We start from the raw sequence: 15,066 nt of genomic DNA, 5'->3' as shown, positions 1-15,066 counted from the left end.
AATTAATTTTTAATAAAAATAAGGTTGTCAAAATTTGAATACTAAATTTCTAGTTCTAATATCATCACAAGTAATTAATTGAATCGATTGTTTTAAAAATATAAATTAATTATAAAAAAATTAATTAATTATTTATATTATTAACTCTTAATTTATCTTAAGTGTTAATTAATATATTGTTTGTGTGAAGTGCACCACAATACGTGTGTATATCAATTTGTAGCTATGCATGCTACTTTGATGACTCTTAGATAGATAGTCTCGCAATAATTTTCTAAAGCTTCGTATTGATTTTGTTAATATTAGTAGCATTGCATAATAATCACTTTTGTAGTAACGAAAAGAATTACACAAAATTTTATGTGATTACTATACAAAACTACTAAATTACTATAAACATTAGGAAATTATCACGAGGGAACAATATTTTCTGAGGCACCATAAAATTTTCAGGCTTCTGCACTTAGAAGCACAAGAAAAAAATTGGAGCCTGAAATACTAACAGAACCATTCTTGCAAGATTCCAGTATGTTTCTCAAGGTAGGTGCAGGCCGGCTTGAATTGTCTTGGAATTGTACCAGTCAGTTCGTCTGTCTCTCAGTATCTCATCTTTACGTTGAATTTTCACAGTGTACGTGGAATTGCTTCTTCAAAAATTCTCCTTGTGGAAGTAGAATCTATTTGTTGAGTTGTAGCTGAATTCTTGGCAAAGCTTCTTAAGTGTCTGGACAAGTGTAGGACTTCCACAATAGAAGACTCCTACGATGATTCAAATCACCAAACAATATGTATCAGCTAATCAACTTTGTTATGTACTTTGTTATGTGCTTAAATTAAGATATATCGTAATAAGTTAAGTGACTAAATTTATATTGCAATCTTTCTTGATTCCAAAGTTTTACAGTTTTTTTTTTTTTTTTTTTTTTTTCTCTCAATCGATACTTTTGATCTGACTTTACTTTATAAGATTCGAGTGTATTAGGATTAGAGTTTCTGAGAGAAGAGAAAAAAATTCCCTTACGAATCGGAATTCATACCTCCTGTGAAGTAGATCACTTTGATTTGTCTACATTTGTTATTCAACTATACTTGTTTTTATAAGAAGTATGATTACTTACCTATCCGAGCAGATGGATATGCACTAGCCATTTGAGTGAATACCCTTCTCCAGTTTGGTCTAGCAAAATGTGTTCTAATCTGTTTTTTCATTGTTAGAAAAGTTTGGTAAGCTCAACAATATATATCAATAATTAGAAAAAGTTTGGTCTAGCATAGTGGGTTTAATTTGTGGCAAGAACGAGATGAATTTTACCCGGCTCTCCGAGACAATATCAACTCCATTCTTGGCATGATGAAGCTTCTGAGCCATGGTAATGAGTGCAGACCGGGCATCTCCTTCTTCGTAAACACTAGTTAAGTAGTTGTGCATTTCTATCATGTTCTGCAACAATGGAACGAATTATTTACAGTGAAGAAAAGACAATTTAGTCATCGGTTCGATTAGTTTATGTGTAAGCAGAAAATAATTATTGAAGCAAAAAGGCCTTACAGTTTTGTCATATTCTGCTATATCATCCATGACTCCTTTAAACCATTCAAATGAGCCTTGTTCTCTTGTTACCCAGTAAAAATAAGCCCTCTCTGGACCCTTTTTACCTGTCCCTGATCGAACGCTTTCGGTATCTGACTGTTCTCCCTGTGTCGTTCGAGTACATTTTTTGTGTTAAATTACTTTTCTTTGAGGAAATTAAGAAGAAAAGATGATAAATCCTAATATAAATCTGTCAAAATCTGGTTTATTTTCTCGATGATGACTTACACATTTAGGATTATTTGGCTTGATGTGGTTCAGCAGGTCTTTGATGATGCTGATAAATGGAGTTGCTCCAATTCCCAGACCAACAAGCAAGAGAACGTCATATCTTTTGAAGTTTTGAGCTGGAGCTCCATATGGTCCCTTGATGAAAATCTTTGGAAAACTGTTACAAACAGATATGTAAATACATATAAATAGGTTACTCCATCTTATGTTTTCCAAGTTCATGAAAGGCTTACCAGACCCATCTAGCGGAGATCAAAACTATTGCTACTTTCTGAAATTTAGGCATAGTAAGATTAGAGTTCGAGGGAGAAAACGTATTATCATTCCAGAATTCTGAATTTAAATTTATGACGCAAAATTAGTTTATTCTCACCAAACACAGAAACTTGTTTTTACGAGGTAACTTGCATCTCAAGTCATTGTAATGTATACCAGAAGTAAGTGGTAATACTCTCGTTTTATAACATTTCTTATATGGATGTGAGCTGATTTGGTTATAAGATTTTCGCCTATTATTTACGAGGTAAACTTCAATAATGCAAAGAAAGCTGTAAAAGTAAGTTTCTGAATTAGTAATCTTCTTCTAACCTTGCTTGTGATTCTTCAATGTTCGTATCCCCGGTGGCTTTAGTTTCTATTCTCATTAGTCTTCCCTTGGTTTTTGAAGCAGCCGGCGGTTCACAAACCTACATTTCTATGACTCAGATTACAGAGAAGCAGAAAAAAAATTTTCAAAATTTTCCATATTGAATCCAAATTTGTAGAACAGATCACAATCAAGCATTTATTTTCATGGCAATCACCTTTTCAAATTTGTTCTTGAGTGCTGAAGTCCAGTCACCGAGTGTTCGAATATGAACACTCAAATAATCATCTCCTGGTGCAGAAGTAATTGAGAAAGGATGCCTGGAAGAGGGCAAAACATAAATTATTTAGCCATAGAAATATTGTTTCATATGTGGGTAAATTTCAGTTCAGCATTAAATCATGTGAAGTTCAGATTTTTACCATTCAAAGTTTGACAGATCTGGACACTTGACAAACAGGTACATCCCACTTTTATATTTAAATCCTGGAGGTTTGGTAATGTACAATGCTAGAACGTTTCCTGTATATATTATTGCCTACAAATAGCGTAAAGATGATTTATCAGTCCGGTTTCCAATGATCAAATTCATTGGATAAAAACGGATTTCTGACTCTATGATCATTGACCTTAATGACGTTTACACGATGATTACGTTCCTGATACCGCGAAATAATCCTTTCACTTGCATAAAATAAAACTGGGACAATGATATACATCCATGTCTGCATATAGGAAAACTTAAATGTATTAGAGTTAGAGTTGGATGATTGAATAGTATGTAAAGATCCAGAATTTTGTGTACCGTCTTCTTGAACCAGGGCTGCTCAATTATGAGAAAGTAGCCATGGAGAACTAGAAGGAGATATGCCAAAACCAGCAAATGATGTGCATACCAGAAGGAATTGAAGCCAGCCAAATTGTTTAATGGCCAAGGTAACTTGATAACATTCTTCCTTAATTTATGAATTGCCAATGTGAATGAAAAGCCCATTATGAGGATCATAAGAACTCCGGTAATCGATACATTAGTCAGCATTAAGTCCCCGTATGTCGGTTGTCTGAAATCAAAGGCAGGTCCTGCAATCTCCATAAATCTATCTCGAGGAAACGTACTCAATATCGGATAGTTACACGTTAGGTGGAAGATTGTATGAACAGCAGAAGCAATTGCTATAATGGCAGCAATCAATTTATGGAAATTTATGTTGTCGTCGAAAGGGATAATTTGGTTGAGAAATGTTGATCTAAGTGCGGTTAGGGTTCTTCTGCAGACTGGTATAAGAATTAGAGCCATGTTGAATTTGAGTATTTCAGCAGAACCCTTTGCTGCACTGACACAGTAGCCTGTAATTTGGAAAGTTGCTGATTTCTTTACTTGCTCAAATTTCCAAGAGAAAAGTGCTAAATTGACTAATGCCCATAATGTGATAACCCATATTTTCCTCCAGTTTTCATGTGCCAATTCTTTTGCTATGGAGAAAAATCTGCTAATAGGAGTTCTGTATTTTTCCGGGATCATGGTTTTCGCAATTGAATGCGATCTTTTGTTGAATTTCTCCGTATCTTCGAGGTTCACCTTGCCTGTTAATAGAGCTTCTAATTGCCACATCTATAGAGATTAAACAAACACAACAATAAGAAGAAAGGAAGGACTAATACTAAGCTTAAAAAATCTTGCCTAATTGATTTGTTAATCTAAACTTAAACTTAATTTAACTGGAAAACAAATGTCGAGATAAAGCTTTGTTTCGAAATGAGTAAAGAATATTTGGCCCAAAAAAGAAAAGTTGTGAGCTTTTTCTAACCTCAATGAATCCATGATTATGAGGGTCGAGCTCTTCCATGATTAACGAGGCATATTTCCCGGCGTTTTGCTTAAGATTCACGAGTTTATTTGCAGACGCACTCATGACAATCACCTTTTCGCATAACAATCATGAGAAATCTGATTTATAACATCGAAAATATCGATAATAAAGGAGAAGAAGAAGGAGAAGAATAAGAAGAAAAACAAGATTCCCATTGTTAGTTTCATTTCTTGTTCTTACCTCTTTCACCTCTTCCTCTGTCAATTTTCCATCACCATTTTTATCACACCTGCAAATAATCATTATATTTACAATTCCTTGCTTAATGTGAAAAGCATATATACATACATACATAAATGCATCGAAAGGCCAAGAAAAATCATTACATGTCGAAGAATATCTGAAGCCGAGAATCGAAATCTTTCTTAGATATATCCTCCCAGAATATCTTCAGTTCCTCCAGTGTTATGCCATTTTCCGCATTGATTTTCCTACGCCTTGCCAAGGCATCAAACACTTCTTCGGAGAATTCATTCGAATCCGCCATTCCTACATAAGAAAAAATCGTTTCTTATTCTCTTATCCTCGAAAAAGATAATCAGGTACTAAAAAGGAAGAAAAAGTTTTTTTACCAATGGTAATGCCAAATTTATTTTTTTGAAGCCTGCCATCAACTGAGAATTGATTGAAACGCCTCTCAATTGATTTCCATGCATCGAAATCCTTGCTCGTTACTGTTCTATCGAGAAAACGTAAACTCTTAAGACCTCTAGCAGCGCTTGAGGTTGTCCTCTCAATCATCTTTCCTGGCACATTTCTTTCTGCATGAGAATTGCCCCTATCCGAGGCAGTACTCAATGTTCTCTTGAGGATTGAAGACTGACGGCTAGAATTTCGCTTAAATGTCACGAAATTCTGCCCATCATCGTTTATTGGCACATCTTCCATCCGATCAACCTCGATGCTCTCGAGCATCCATTTTGTTGAATCTTCACTTGTAGTATGCACCATCCCTTAAACGTATATGTCGTAAAAGAAATAAATAATTTCTCTCTCCGGTTTCTCGAGAAAAAACAAGATCGGAGGCGGTAGAAAAATGGAATCTTGAACGAAAAATTTCTCGAAGATACGAGAGATATAAAGGGAGCAAAAATGGAGATTGGAAACAGCTATATTGTTGGTGATGAAGGAAATAGGAAATGAAAAATTTTTGGGTTTTAGTTTCGTTGGTTAATTTTTTATTCTTAAAATAGAAAAATACAACGTACATATTTGAGACATACTTGAGATTATAAAATATTTAAAAATTTTAAATTGACATTTAATAAAATAGTATATGAATAGATCGAGAAATTTTTTTTTATTTTTTTGTGTAAATAAATTTTAATAATTAATAAATAATAATCTTTAAATTAATCACTTTTTAGACATTACTTGTCTTCATAATAATTAATTAATAACTAGATTAAATTAATATTTAATTAATAAATCACTAAAAAATTTACTCAATAAATAGAATAAAAAATCATAATATAAATATATTTTAGTAACAATAAAATAAAAATAAAAATAAAAACTCAATTAATTATTTCTAAATAATACTTCTAATCACAATTAATAATAACTTAATACCATTTCGCCTTCCTTTTTCTTCTAGCATTGTTGCGAGCAGTTTGTATGTAGAGCGACTTCTTGATATCCATTGTTTTGTCTTATAAACAACTAGCCTGTAATTTGCAAAGTTGCTGATTTCTTTGTATCCTTGTTCTTCCTTTTTATCAATCTCCTATACTTAAGTTTTAACTCTTCTTTATGATTTTAGAAAAGTACGATCCAATTTCCGATTCATATGTATGATTATAGAGAAGTATTGTTCAATATCTAACTCTTCTTTATGATTTATAAAATCGTAATTTTAGTATTTCTCATTTCATCATGTTTCTTTTTCGTTCGTAAAGTAATTCTATTCATTTGTTACGATTTTCTTTTGAAAGTACTAAGAACTCTTAATCACATTTTAGATTATTAAATGTGTTTCTATTAAAGGCTTAATTGATTCTAATCCTAAAAGTTTGTTTTTAATGCATCGAGTATACGGACAGTTTGGAGAAATAGGGCTTGAACAACAAATGAAATAGACAATTGGTAAGAGATAACTGAGGTGATTGGAAATAACTCATCAATGCACGAATGTCAGTGAAGATCTTATTTAATTTTATTTTTCTACGTTTCGGGTTAACTATAAGAATAACTACAAAAATATAAAAAAATATTCATAATCCAATTATTTTCAAGAATATTTGTCAAGTAAAAGTACATCATTATTGAATCGATCCATCATAGCTTTAGTCAACCGTTATTGGTAAAGCAAGTTAAAGACAACTTTTTGTGACACATTAGTCATTTGTATGCTGCCCTGATTGCGTGCATTTAAAATCTTGGGTCAAATGTTTTAATGAAGGAGAATGTCAAAGTTGGCTTATCATGGATTATTCATGTATAAAGCTTATTGCTCCTTTCAATTTTAGGAGTCACTCAAAATTTTTTAGATAACGTTAATATAGATCCCTATACATCCGTGCGCGATGACAATGTCCATATACCACACTCTTCTTGAAGTAGGATATACATATGAATGTTAATAGATTATTTTATACGATATTCATATTGAATTCTGAGACAAAATAATTTTAAAATATAATTTTTAAATATTTTTGTATTTTTTTTATAGCATGAAATTATTAAAATAAAATTTATTCATTATGCATAATTTAAATTTGACGAGTCACTCCAAGTTTACTAAATGATCTTATTATATATTTTCGCACATAGTTACATGACGAAAGTTTACATACAATGCATCCTTCATATGAAGAGTGACAAGTATAAAATTGATGCGTGTAAATCATGTATATATATATATATATATATATATATATATATATATATGCCTTGTACTTGCATCCTCCTTCTCTTATTTAGCATTTCTTTTAACTACCTTGTACATATTAGGTTTCTGTAATTTAAAATATTGTATCCTTTAGTTGTTTTGCAAGTCAAATGACTTGAAATTTCACAACCCAACATCTTATAGGGCTTCTCTTCATATTTTGAGAAAAAGAAATTTCATTAAATACCCAAAATTCTACTAGAAAATAATTTATTTTTTTTATGAGATATCAATTTTTTTATAAATGAAATATATATATATTAATATTAATTTAGAAGAACAATAACAATTTTTATGTTTTGTTTTGTAATCAGATTTTTATGCTGTATTTTCCCAGAATATGTGCATTAATTTTTTCAGATTTTTGGAATAAATTGCATAATATAATCACCTAAATAACGTTGGAGTTGACTAGTTAAAGGCTCAAAATATGCTTTTAAGTGCGCGCTGGACGAAACGACGTCGTAAGGGTGAAAGAGCGGAAGCGGCTTCAGTGGGGTCAGATCCAACGGCTGAGTGGCCACCGTGCACAGACTCACAACGGTCTCTCTCTCGCTCACCCTCGGCCCCGTCAACTCAGTAAACTCGACGCGACTCAACTCACTGAGTCACTCCTTCTCTTTCCCTTTCTCTCTTACACCAAACCCTTTTCCTCCCTCTCTTCTCTGCGCTTCTCTCTCTCCTTCTGTGTATGCCCTTTTTGGTCTTTTCGTTTGTACCACCAATCAGACGGCCCATACCACGCCACGTCACCATCGTCTTCTTCAGCCTCTCCTCTCCTCATCTCTCTCCATCTCTCGGATTATATTTATATATTTAACCGCCTTACCGCTAGGGTTTCTCAGATTCATCCAGCTCGCATCATTTTATTTCTCTTTCTCGAACGCGGATTCTTGTTGCATCTTCTCAATTCCTGATCCTTTTGGAACGGCGTGGTGTCAATTTCAAGCGAATGAGGTATTTTAATCTCTTAACATGATTTAATCTGTGTTTTTTTTTTGTTTTTGTGTTTGTTTACATTCCAATCTTTTTTGCTGGTTATGGTTTCGAATTTTGAGATTTTTTTATTTTTTTTTCTTTGTTTGCTCGTTTTTTTTTTTTTTGTGGTTGTTAGGGTTTGGATTCCGTTCTGTCTAATAACGATTGGTAATATTTCAATTTTGCCAATTGAAGAGGTTTAACCTCGGTAGTCTGTGATTTGCTCCGCGTTTGGTTTATGTGACATGGCGATTGAGAAGAACAACTTCAAGGTTTCGAGGTTTGATTCGGAGTTTTCCCCTGGTAGTAGGGAGAGTATGTCCAGTGATGAGGATGAGCTTCAACGCCGGAGCTCGGCAGTTGATTCTGACGACGACGATGAATTTGACGATGCAGACTCCGGAGCAGGTTCTGATGACTTTGATTTGCTTGAATTGGGAGAAACAGGGGCTGAGTTCTGCCAAGTTGGAAATATAACTTGCAGTGTTCCTTTCGAGTTGTACGATCTTCCTGGGTTGGGGGATATATTGTCTGTGGATGTGTGGAATGAGTGCTTGAGTGAGGAGGAGCGTTTTAGCCTGACTAAGTATCTGCCTGACATGGAGCAGGATACATTTATGCGTACCTTGAAAGAGCTTTTTGAAGGTAATAATTTCCATTTTGACAGTCCCATTAAGAAGCTGTTTGATATGTTGAAGGGCGGTCTATGTGAGCCGAGAGTTGCACTGTATCGTGAGGGTTTGAATTTCTTTCAGAGGAAGCAGCACTATCATCTTCTGAGGAAGCATCAAAATGATGCGGTTAGTAACTTTTGTCAAATAAGGGATGCTTGGATGAGTTGTAGAGGATATAGCATACAAGAGAAACTCAGGGTGTTGAATATTATGAAGAATCAAAAGAGTCTAATGAATGAGAAGATGGAAGATTTTGAGATTGACTCATCAGAGGGGGAGGAATCAATTGATGGGATGTGGAGCAGGAGGAATAAGGACAGGAAATCTGCAAAGAAATCTGGCCGCTATTCTGCCTATGGGGTGGATTCAAATTTAGAATTTGCTTCCCAAGGACAGTCAATGGCTTTGGAAACGGCAAGATACATGAAACAGAATCCAAAAGGTATACTGAAGACAGCTGGGTCGAAAATACCGTCAGCGAAGGATTTTGTGGGCCATGTTCCTTTAGCCTTCACAGGATTGGATATGGATAGTGGGCCATATAGCTCATCGGTACCTCATCCCCGACAGAAATATGATTCAGGGCCTGCCCTTCGGATGAGAGATCGAATGAGAACTGATGATGATGTTGAAAACCCATTGTTTGGAATGGGCGTCAAACGCAATGCTGTGCGTGGTGCTGCAGAAAAACATAGAGGTTTGAGGGTGGGAAAGAAGCATGAATTTTTTAGAGATGAGGAATTAGCTTCTGACAGTCTCGTGGGTTTGCCAGTATCTTCAAAAAATGATTCAAAGGCCCGCGGCAGAAACAGAAATACAAATCTGTTACCAGAGGTGAAGATGTATGGTACAAAGGCACCTAATCTGAGAACCATGTATGATGTTGTCAAAAAGGGTAAGTATCCTGAAAATGTTCAGAAATTTGGAGTTGGGGATCCAATGAAAACTCTGAGAGGGCGTGGTCTTCAGCCACCTGTCAGAGGAAGTCTAGTTGATTTATCAGATCGTAGTGAACTGTATCGGCATGGCAAGATCCCTGGAGATGCTTTCTCCATGGATTCATCTTTCAAACCTGAAGATTGGAATAATAGAAGCAAGAAATGGAAGTCAGGAAGGGAGTCCCCCGATCTCAGTTTTAAATCTTATAAAGCGTCTTCCCCACAGATGAGTGATAGGTTCTTGAATACCGAGTTCAGAGTGAAATCATCACAGGAAAATATCAGAGGGAACTTTGTGCAAAATGGAGGACCAGATATGACTGCATCAAAAGGTAGTAGGATTTTTCGAAAAGGTGAAGATACAGAATCTGACTCATCCGAGCAATATGATGATGAGGATAGCAAGCCTTCGGCAATGAGCAAATTTTCTTACCCTAGTGGTGGGACTGATGGTTCTCGATTTCCTTTATTGAAGTCAGGCCGAGATGCTAAAAAAGCCAGATCTGTTAAGAAAGATATGCAGGAGAATGAATGGGGCATGGATGAAATAATGTACTCCAAAAAGATGGGAAAATTTGCTGAAAATGCATATATCCCAGGAATTGAAAGCTATGCTGTGAAAGCAAAGAAAGGTAAGATGCGTGACAGCAGTCCCTTGCATGACTTGGCTGCTAGAATAGTGGATGATGGCTCTCTCTCAGGCATGGGTAACTTTGAGGAAGATGATAGGAGACAAAGTTATAAATCAGGAAAGAATGGACAATTACGAGGAGAACCTGGTGAAAGACTCCAGAGGTCCTTAGCAAAGTCTGTTCAGAGAAAGCAGAAAGGTGTTGAAAAGGAGGATGATTCACTTGAAACACGTCTAATGGCAGAAGATAGCAGTCTGAGTAAACTGGGAAGAAAGGCTCAGAGAATTGAAGCAATTGCGAATGACCTTCGTGAAAAATCTGAGGCGTCTTTACTCGGTTGCAACTCAGTGACAAAGAAAAGGAAAGCCAAGGATGACATGAGAGAAGTGGAAGGAAGAGAGGAAGATAGTAATCTGAAATCCATCCTGCAGCAGCAAATTGGAGATTCTACTTCCACAAAGAAGAAGGGAAAGAAGAAAGTGGAGGCCAGTGCTGTTTCTCCTAAAAATGAAACTTCTGAGCCACCAGCAGCAGAAATGGGCACAATAGATATGGAGATTGAAACCAAGCCCCAAAAAAACCCTTTTACATTGATTACACCAACTGTACATACTGGTTTCTCATTCTCCATTATACATCTTCTCTCAGCTGTTCGAATGGCAATGATTAGTACACTTCCAGAAGATTCACTAGAGATTGGTAAACCTAGAGAAGAGCATAATAGAAAACATGAAGGTGGAATAAATGGGGTTGCCTCTGCTGACAATATCGATGCCAATAACTCAGACCATGCAGGGCAAGTGAATTTGCCATCTCTCACTATTCAGGAGATTGTTAATCGTGTTAGATCAAATCCTGGAGATCCTTGCATTCTTGAGGCGCAAGAACCACTTCTAGATTTAGTAAGAGGAGTTCTAAAGATATTTTCATCAAAAACAGCACCTTTAGGGGCAAAAGGTTGGAAGGCACTTGTCATATACGAGAAATCTACAAAATGTTGGTCTTGGATCGGTCCCGTTTCTCATATTTCAAGTGATCATGAGACCATTGAAGAGGTGACATCTCCTGAAGCTTGGATTCTTCCTCATAAGATGCTTGTAAAGTTGGTTGATTCATTTGCAAATTGGCTAAAGAGTGGCCAGGAAACTCTTCAGCAGATAGGAAGTCTTCCTGCACCACCGATATCATTGATGCAATGCAACCTAGACGAGAAAGAAAGGTTCAGAGATCTAAGAGCTCAAAAGAGCCTCAACACTATAAGCCCAAGTTCTGAAGAAGTGAGAGATTATTTTCGTAAGGAGGAAGTTCTTAGATATTCAATTCCTGACAGGGCCTTTTGTTACACTGCTGCCGATGGTAAAAAATCTATTGTTGCTCCCTTGAGAAGATGTGGTGGGAAGCCAACTTCAAAAGCTCGAGACCATTTCATGCTGAAACGCAATCGACCACCCCATGTTACCATTCTTTGTCTTGTGAGAGATGCGGCCGCTAGATTGCCAGGAAGCATTGGCACTAGAGCAGATGTTTGTACTTTAATTCGAGATTCACAGTATATTGTTGAGGAAGTGTCAGATGCACAGGTTAATCAAGTTGTGAGTGGAGCCTTAGACCGTTTGCATTATGAACGGGATCCTTGTGTACAGTTTGATGGGGAAAGGAAATTATGGGTTTACTTACATAGAGAAAGAGAAGAAGAAGATTTTGAGGATGATGGTACTTCGTCTACGAAGAAATGGAAGAGGCAGAAAAAAGACGCTGCAGAACAATCAGAGCAAGGAGCAGTAACTGTGGCTTTTCACGGGACTGTGGATGAATCCAGATTTGATTTGGGCTCGGATCTCAATGCTGAGCCAGCATGCATCGATGACGATAAAAGAGCAGAGCTTTTATATAATGATGTGAGACAAAATGCAGAGGAGAATGTTGACAGCAGCCATGGTTCTGAACAAGGGATTACACATGAGGATCAGCCAATGGCCTGGGATTCTATTGGCTTAAATCCTGCGCGGGAGAATAAATTGCTATGTCAAGAAAACTCTACAAATGAAGATTTTGATGATGAAGCATTTACAAGAGAAAGACCAGTTGAAATGTTAAGTGCAGGGCTGTTGTGATGAATTTTCAGGTAGTTTCAATGCCATTGTGTCTCTCAATCATACTATGCTTTTTGTTTGTTATTCTGGCATGTACTAAGTTTCCTGATTGAAAGTTGTTTGGAGAAGCCTGTAATTTTAGTTTCCATTTCTTTTCTAGTTGCTAATATGCTGTAAACAGCGAGAAACAAAGAGATTGTGGGGGGATTTGATGACACTTAATATCTACTGGGCCTTTCTAGTACATCAACATTGAGTATGGGAAGCTAGGCAGAGGCCAATTGTAGATACTTGATTTGGAGAGTAGAATTGAGATGTTTCCTGATTTGGATGTTAGGAAGAAATATGTTTTACATGTTTGCATAGGCAATTGTAAGGCTTTCTACGGTTCATAAAAAGGTATAACATTTGAGGAGATTATGACAGAGTGCTAGATGAGTTAAGAACAGAGACATATGCAAGCCCACACTAATAAGGGCCGGCATGCAACTATAGAAGTCTTAGATTCAAACCTATGATGAAAGTATTTAAGTTAAAAATAATTTTTTAAAAGTCGGTTTTTAAGAAAGATAAGCATTGATAGCCCGTTAACTGCGGATGAGCTCATTAGGTTCTCATGATGTTCCATTGTTGCTGAGATATAGTTTTGGTGATGAAGCTATAGTAGAACGCTCTAGGTCCCATAGTTGCTTTGTGTTGCTGTAAGAATCTGAAAATTGTGAACAGTACCTGAAAAAATAGGATTTCCGTTCTTTTTTGTAGTCTTCTCTGTTTTCTTAAATAAAATTCCTTCTTCTATCCAAAAAAAAAACGCATATTATTTTTCTGGTTTCAGTTACATACTTCCGTTAGCTGCTAAAACAGGTCCTTAATTTGTACCGGTTCTAACAAAGCAAATCGCTCATTTATTTTGCAGGCTTCAAAATCCATCTCAGTGGATGCCATGGTCACTCTGCCTATTTGAGGTGTATGTCATAAATTGAAGTTTTGTATAGTAATTGGGTACAGGTGGATGCCGAATGATTCCGTGTCTCATGAATAATTTACCTTTTACTTTTCTCAATACCATTTTTTGGGTAATGTTTAAGTATAAAAGATATGCCCTCTCAGCTGAAGCAAATCTGGAAGAAATCATCTTTTAGTGTGCATTCCATCACTCAGATCTCTCAGTTCAAATGGTTTAGATGAGATTGCTATGTGCCTACATTGATGAATTGAGTAAGTTATTCTGTATTTATACTTGCTTGGGCTGGCCCTTGGCTATCAAATTATTTGAGTTCTCAGAGTGATGTAGTTCTTAGAAATTTTTGCTTGTGCCTTGGTGGCTTTTAGTTATCGGGTCACGAGAACAGGTTTTAGTCAAGAAAAGGCAACGGCTAACCATCATTGCAAGGATGGTTGGATTCATTAGCTTGAGCTTGTGTTACCTGAAGGATTGGAAATTTCATAGAGTAATTTTCTGAACCTTCATAGTTCTTAAATGTATGATTGGGTTTTATCCTTGTTAGACATGATTAGCCTGACAGATAGATTGTCGCTTCATAGAAAGAAACAAAAAAGGCAGATTTCAGGTCAACATATCGAATCTGATCCATTAATATTGACCTTCAACTGTAAGTCAATAGCTTTTGACCTTCAGTTTGATGCGCTCCTAACTGCCAAGATCAGTGAAGAATATGAAAGCATCTACCTTTTCCTGGTAAAGAAAACAAGAGAGAAGAAAGCCAGCACGTTTGATTTCTCTACGCGTTGCAATTAGAATAGTGGATTATGAATTATTAATTTGAATGATATAAGTATTTCTATACACGAATAAATTTTAACTAAATTCTGTACTACAAAGTATTAAGTATTTTATTAAAATCAAAATATTTTTAGTTTCATGGCAACTAAATCCATTTACTGGGAAGTAAATGGATTAACACCATTTTAATAGTTCATGTCTTTCTCTTTCTAACAATTGTATTTTAAAAACCCTGAAATGATTATGTTTGTCTTAGCACGCGCAAAGTGTAATTAAAACAAAAAAAAAAGATAAGTTACTAGTCTAGAAAGGCAATTCTGCCCTATTTCAAGACGTAGTTTTCTTCATCATTTTTTTTAGGTAAAATGTCCAATGTTTTTTGGAGAAAGTAATGCACTTTTACTACTTAAAACAGTATTCTTTGACTAAAAATGCAATTAAAAGATCTTGTATGCGTGAATTAATTGGAACGGTATTAGCAAAAACAATGTTTTTAGTCCGTTTGTAACTTACAAGAAATTGAATAATATAGAGAAAAAGAACAATGAAGCTCACATTTTTACTACAGTACTCCAAAATTACAGTAACTTCTTAATTTTTAACATTTACTCACAGTTAAATCTTTGAACTATTAAAAAATCCTTAATTTTTAGACTAAAAATTAAAACTTATACATCGATATTACAACTTAGTTATGACAAAAAATTATAAAACTTACTAATCTAAAATTATTGAGTAAAAATAATAAATAAATAAATCTATACATGAAAAAACACGTGCAAACAAGAGGAATAAGAGTTATATCAAAAGACTACCATGGCAAGAATCATTGGAGCAA

At 35.4% G+C, this 15,066-nt stretch overlaps 2 protein-coding genes across 3 annotated transcripts; one reads left to right on the top strand and one right to left on the bottom strand.

The window, feature by feature from the left end:
* Positions 1 to 251: 251 nt before the first annotated feature.
* On the bottom strand, positions 252 to 5,396 carry LOC110808533 (putative respiratory burst oxidase homolog protein H). Its single transcript, XM_088214370.1, has 14 exons — positions 4,852 to 5,396; positions 4,606 to 4,768; positions 4,460 to 4,508; positions 4,217 to 4,330; positions 3,214 to 4,020; positions 3,038 to 3,133; positions 2,831 to 2,946; positions 2,626 to 2,728; positions 2,411 to 2,508; positions 1,820 to 1,979; positions 1,550 to 1,696; positions 1,313 to 1,441; positions 1,119 to 1,197; positions 252 to 759 (listed from the first exon to the last, which is right to left on the bottom strand). Exons 1-14 carry the CDS (start codon positions 5,228 to 5,230, stop codon positions 650 to 652), a joined length of 2,550 nt encoding a protein of 849 aa, XP_088070496.1. The 5' UTR covers positions 5,231 to 5,396; the 3' UTR covers positions 252 to 649.
* A 2,291-nt stretch (positions 5,397 to 7,687) lies between these two features.
* On the top strand, positions 7,688 to 13,993 carry LOC110808532 (nuclear factor kappa-B-binding-like protein). 2 transcript variants are annotated; one of them, XM_088214369.1, is made up of 3 exons: positions 7,688 to 8,126; positions 8,343 to 12,516; positions 13,401 to 13,993. In XM_088214369.1, the coding sequence occupies exon 2, from the start codon at positions 8,393 to 8,395 to the stop codon at positions 12,503 to 12,505; it is 4,113 nt and encodes a 1,370-aa protein (XP_088070495.1). In that variant the 5' UTR covers positions 7,688 to 8,126; positions 8,343 to 8,392; the 3' UTR covers positions 12,506 to 12,516; positions 13,401 to 13,993. The 2 variants fall into 2 exon arrangements, with proteins under 2 accessions (XP_088070495.1, XP_021889748.2); XM_022034056.2 differs by having other exon boundaries at positions 8,284 to 12,516.
* Positions 13,994 to 15,066: the final 1,073 nt, after the last annotated feature.

This window comes from Carica papaya, chromosome 2, assembly GCF_054855325.1.
Source record: "Carica papaya isolate Zhongbai chromosome 2, ASM5485532v1, whole genome shotgun sequence".
Lineage (NCBI taxonomy): Eukaryota > Viridiplantae > Streptophyta > Magnoliopsida > Brassicales > Caricaceae > Carica > Carica papaya.
This window is presented reverse-complemented; position numbering and strand designations above follow the sequence as displayed.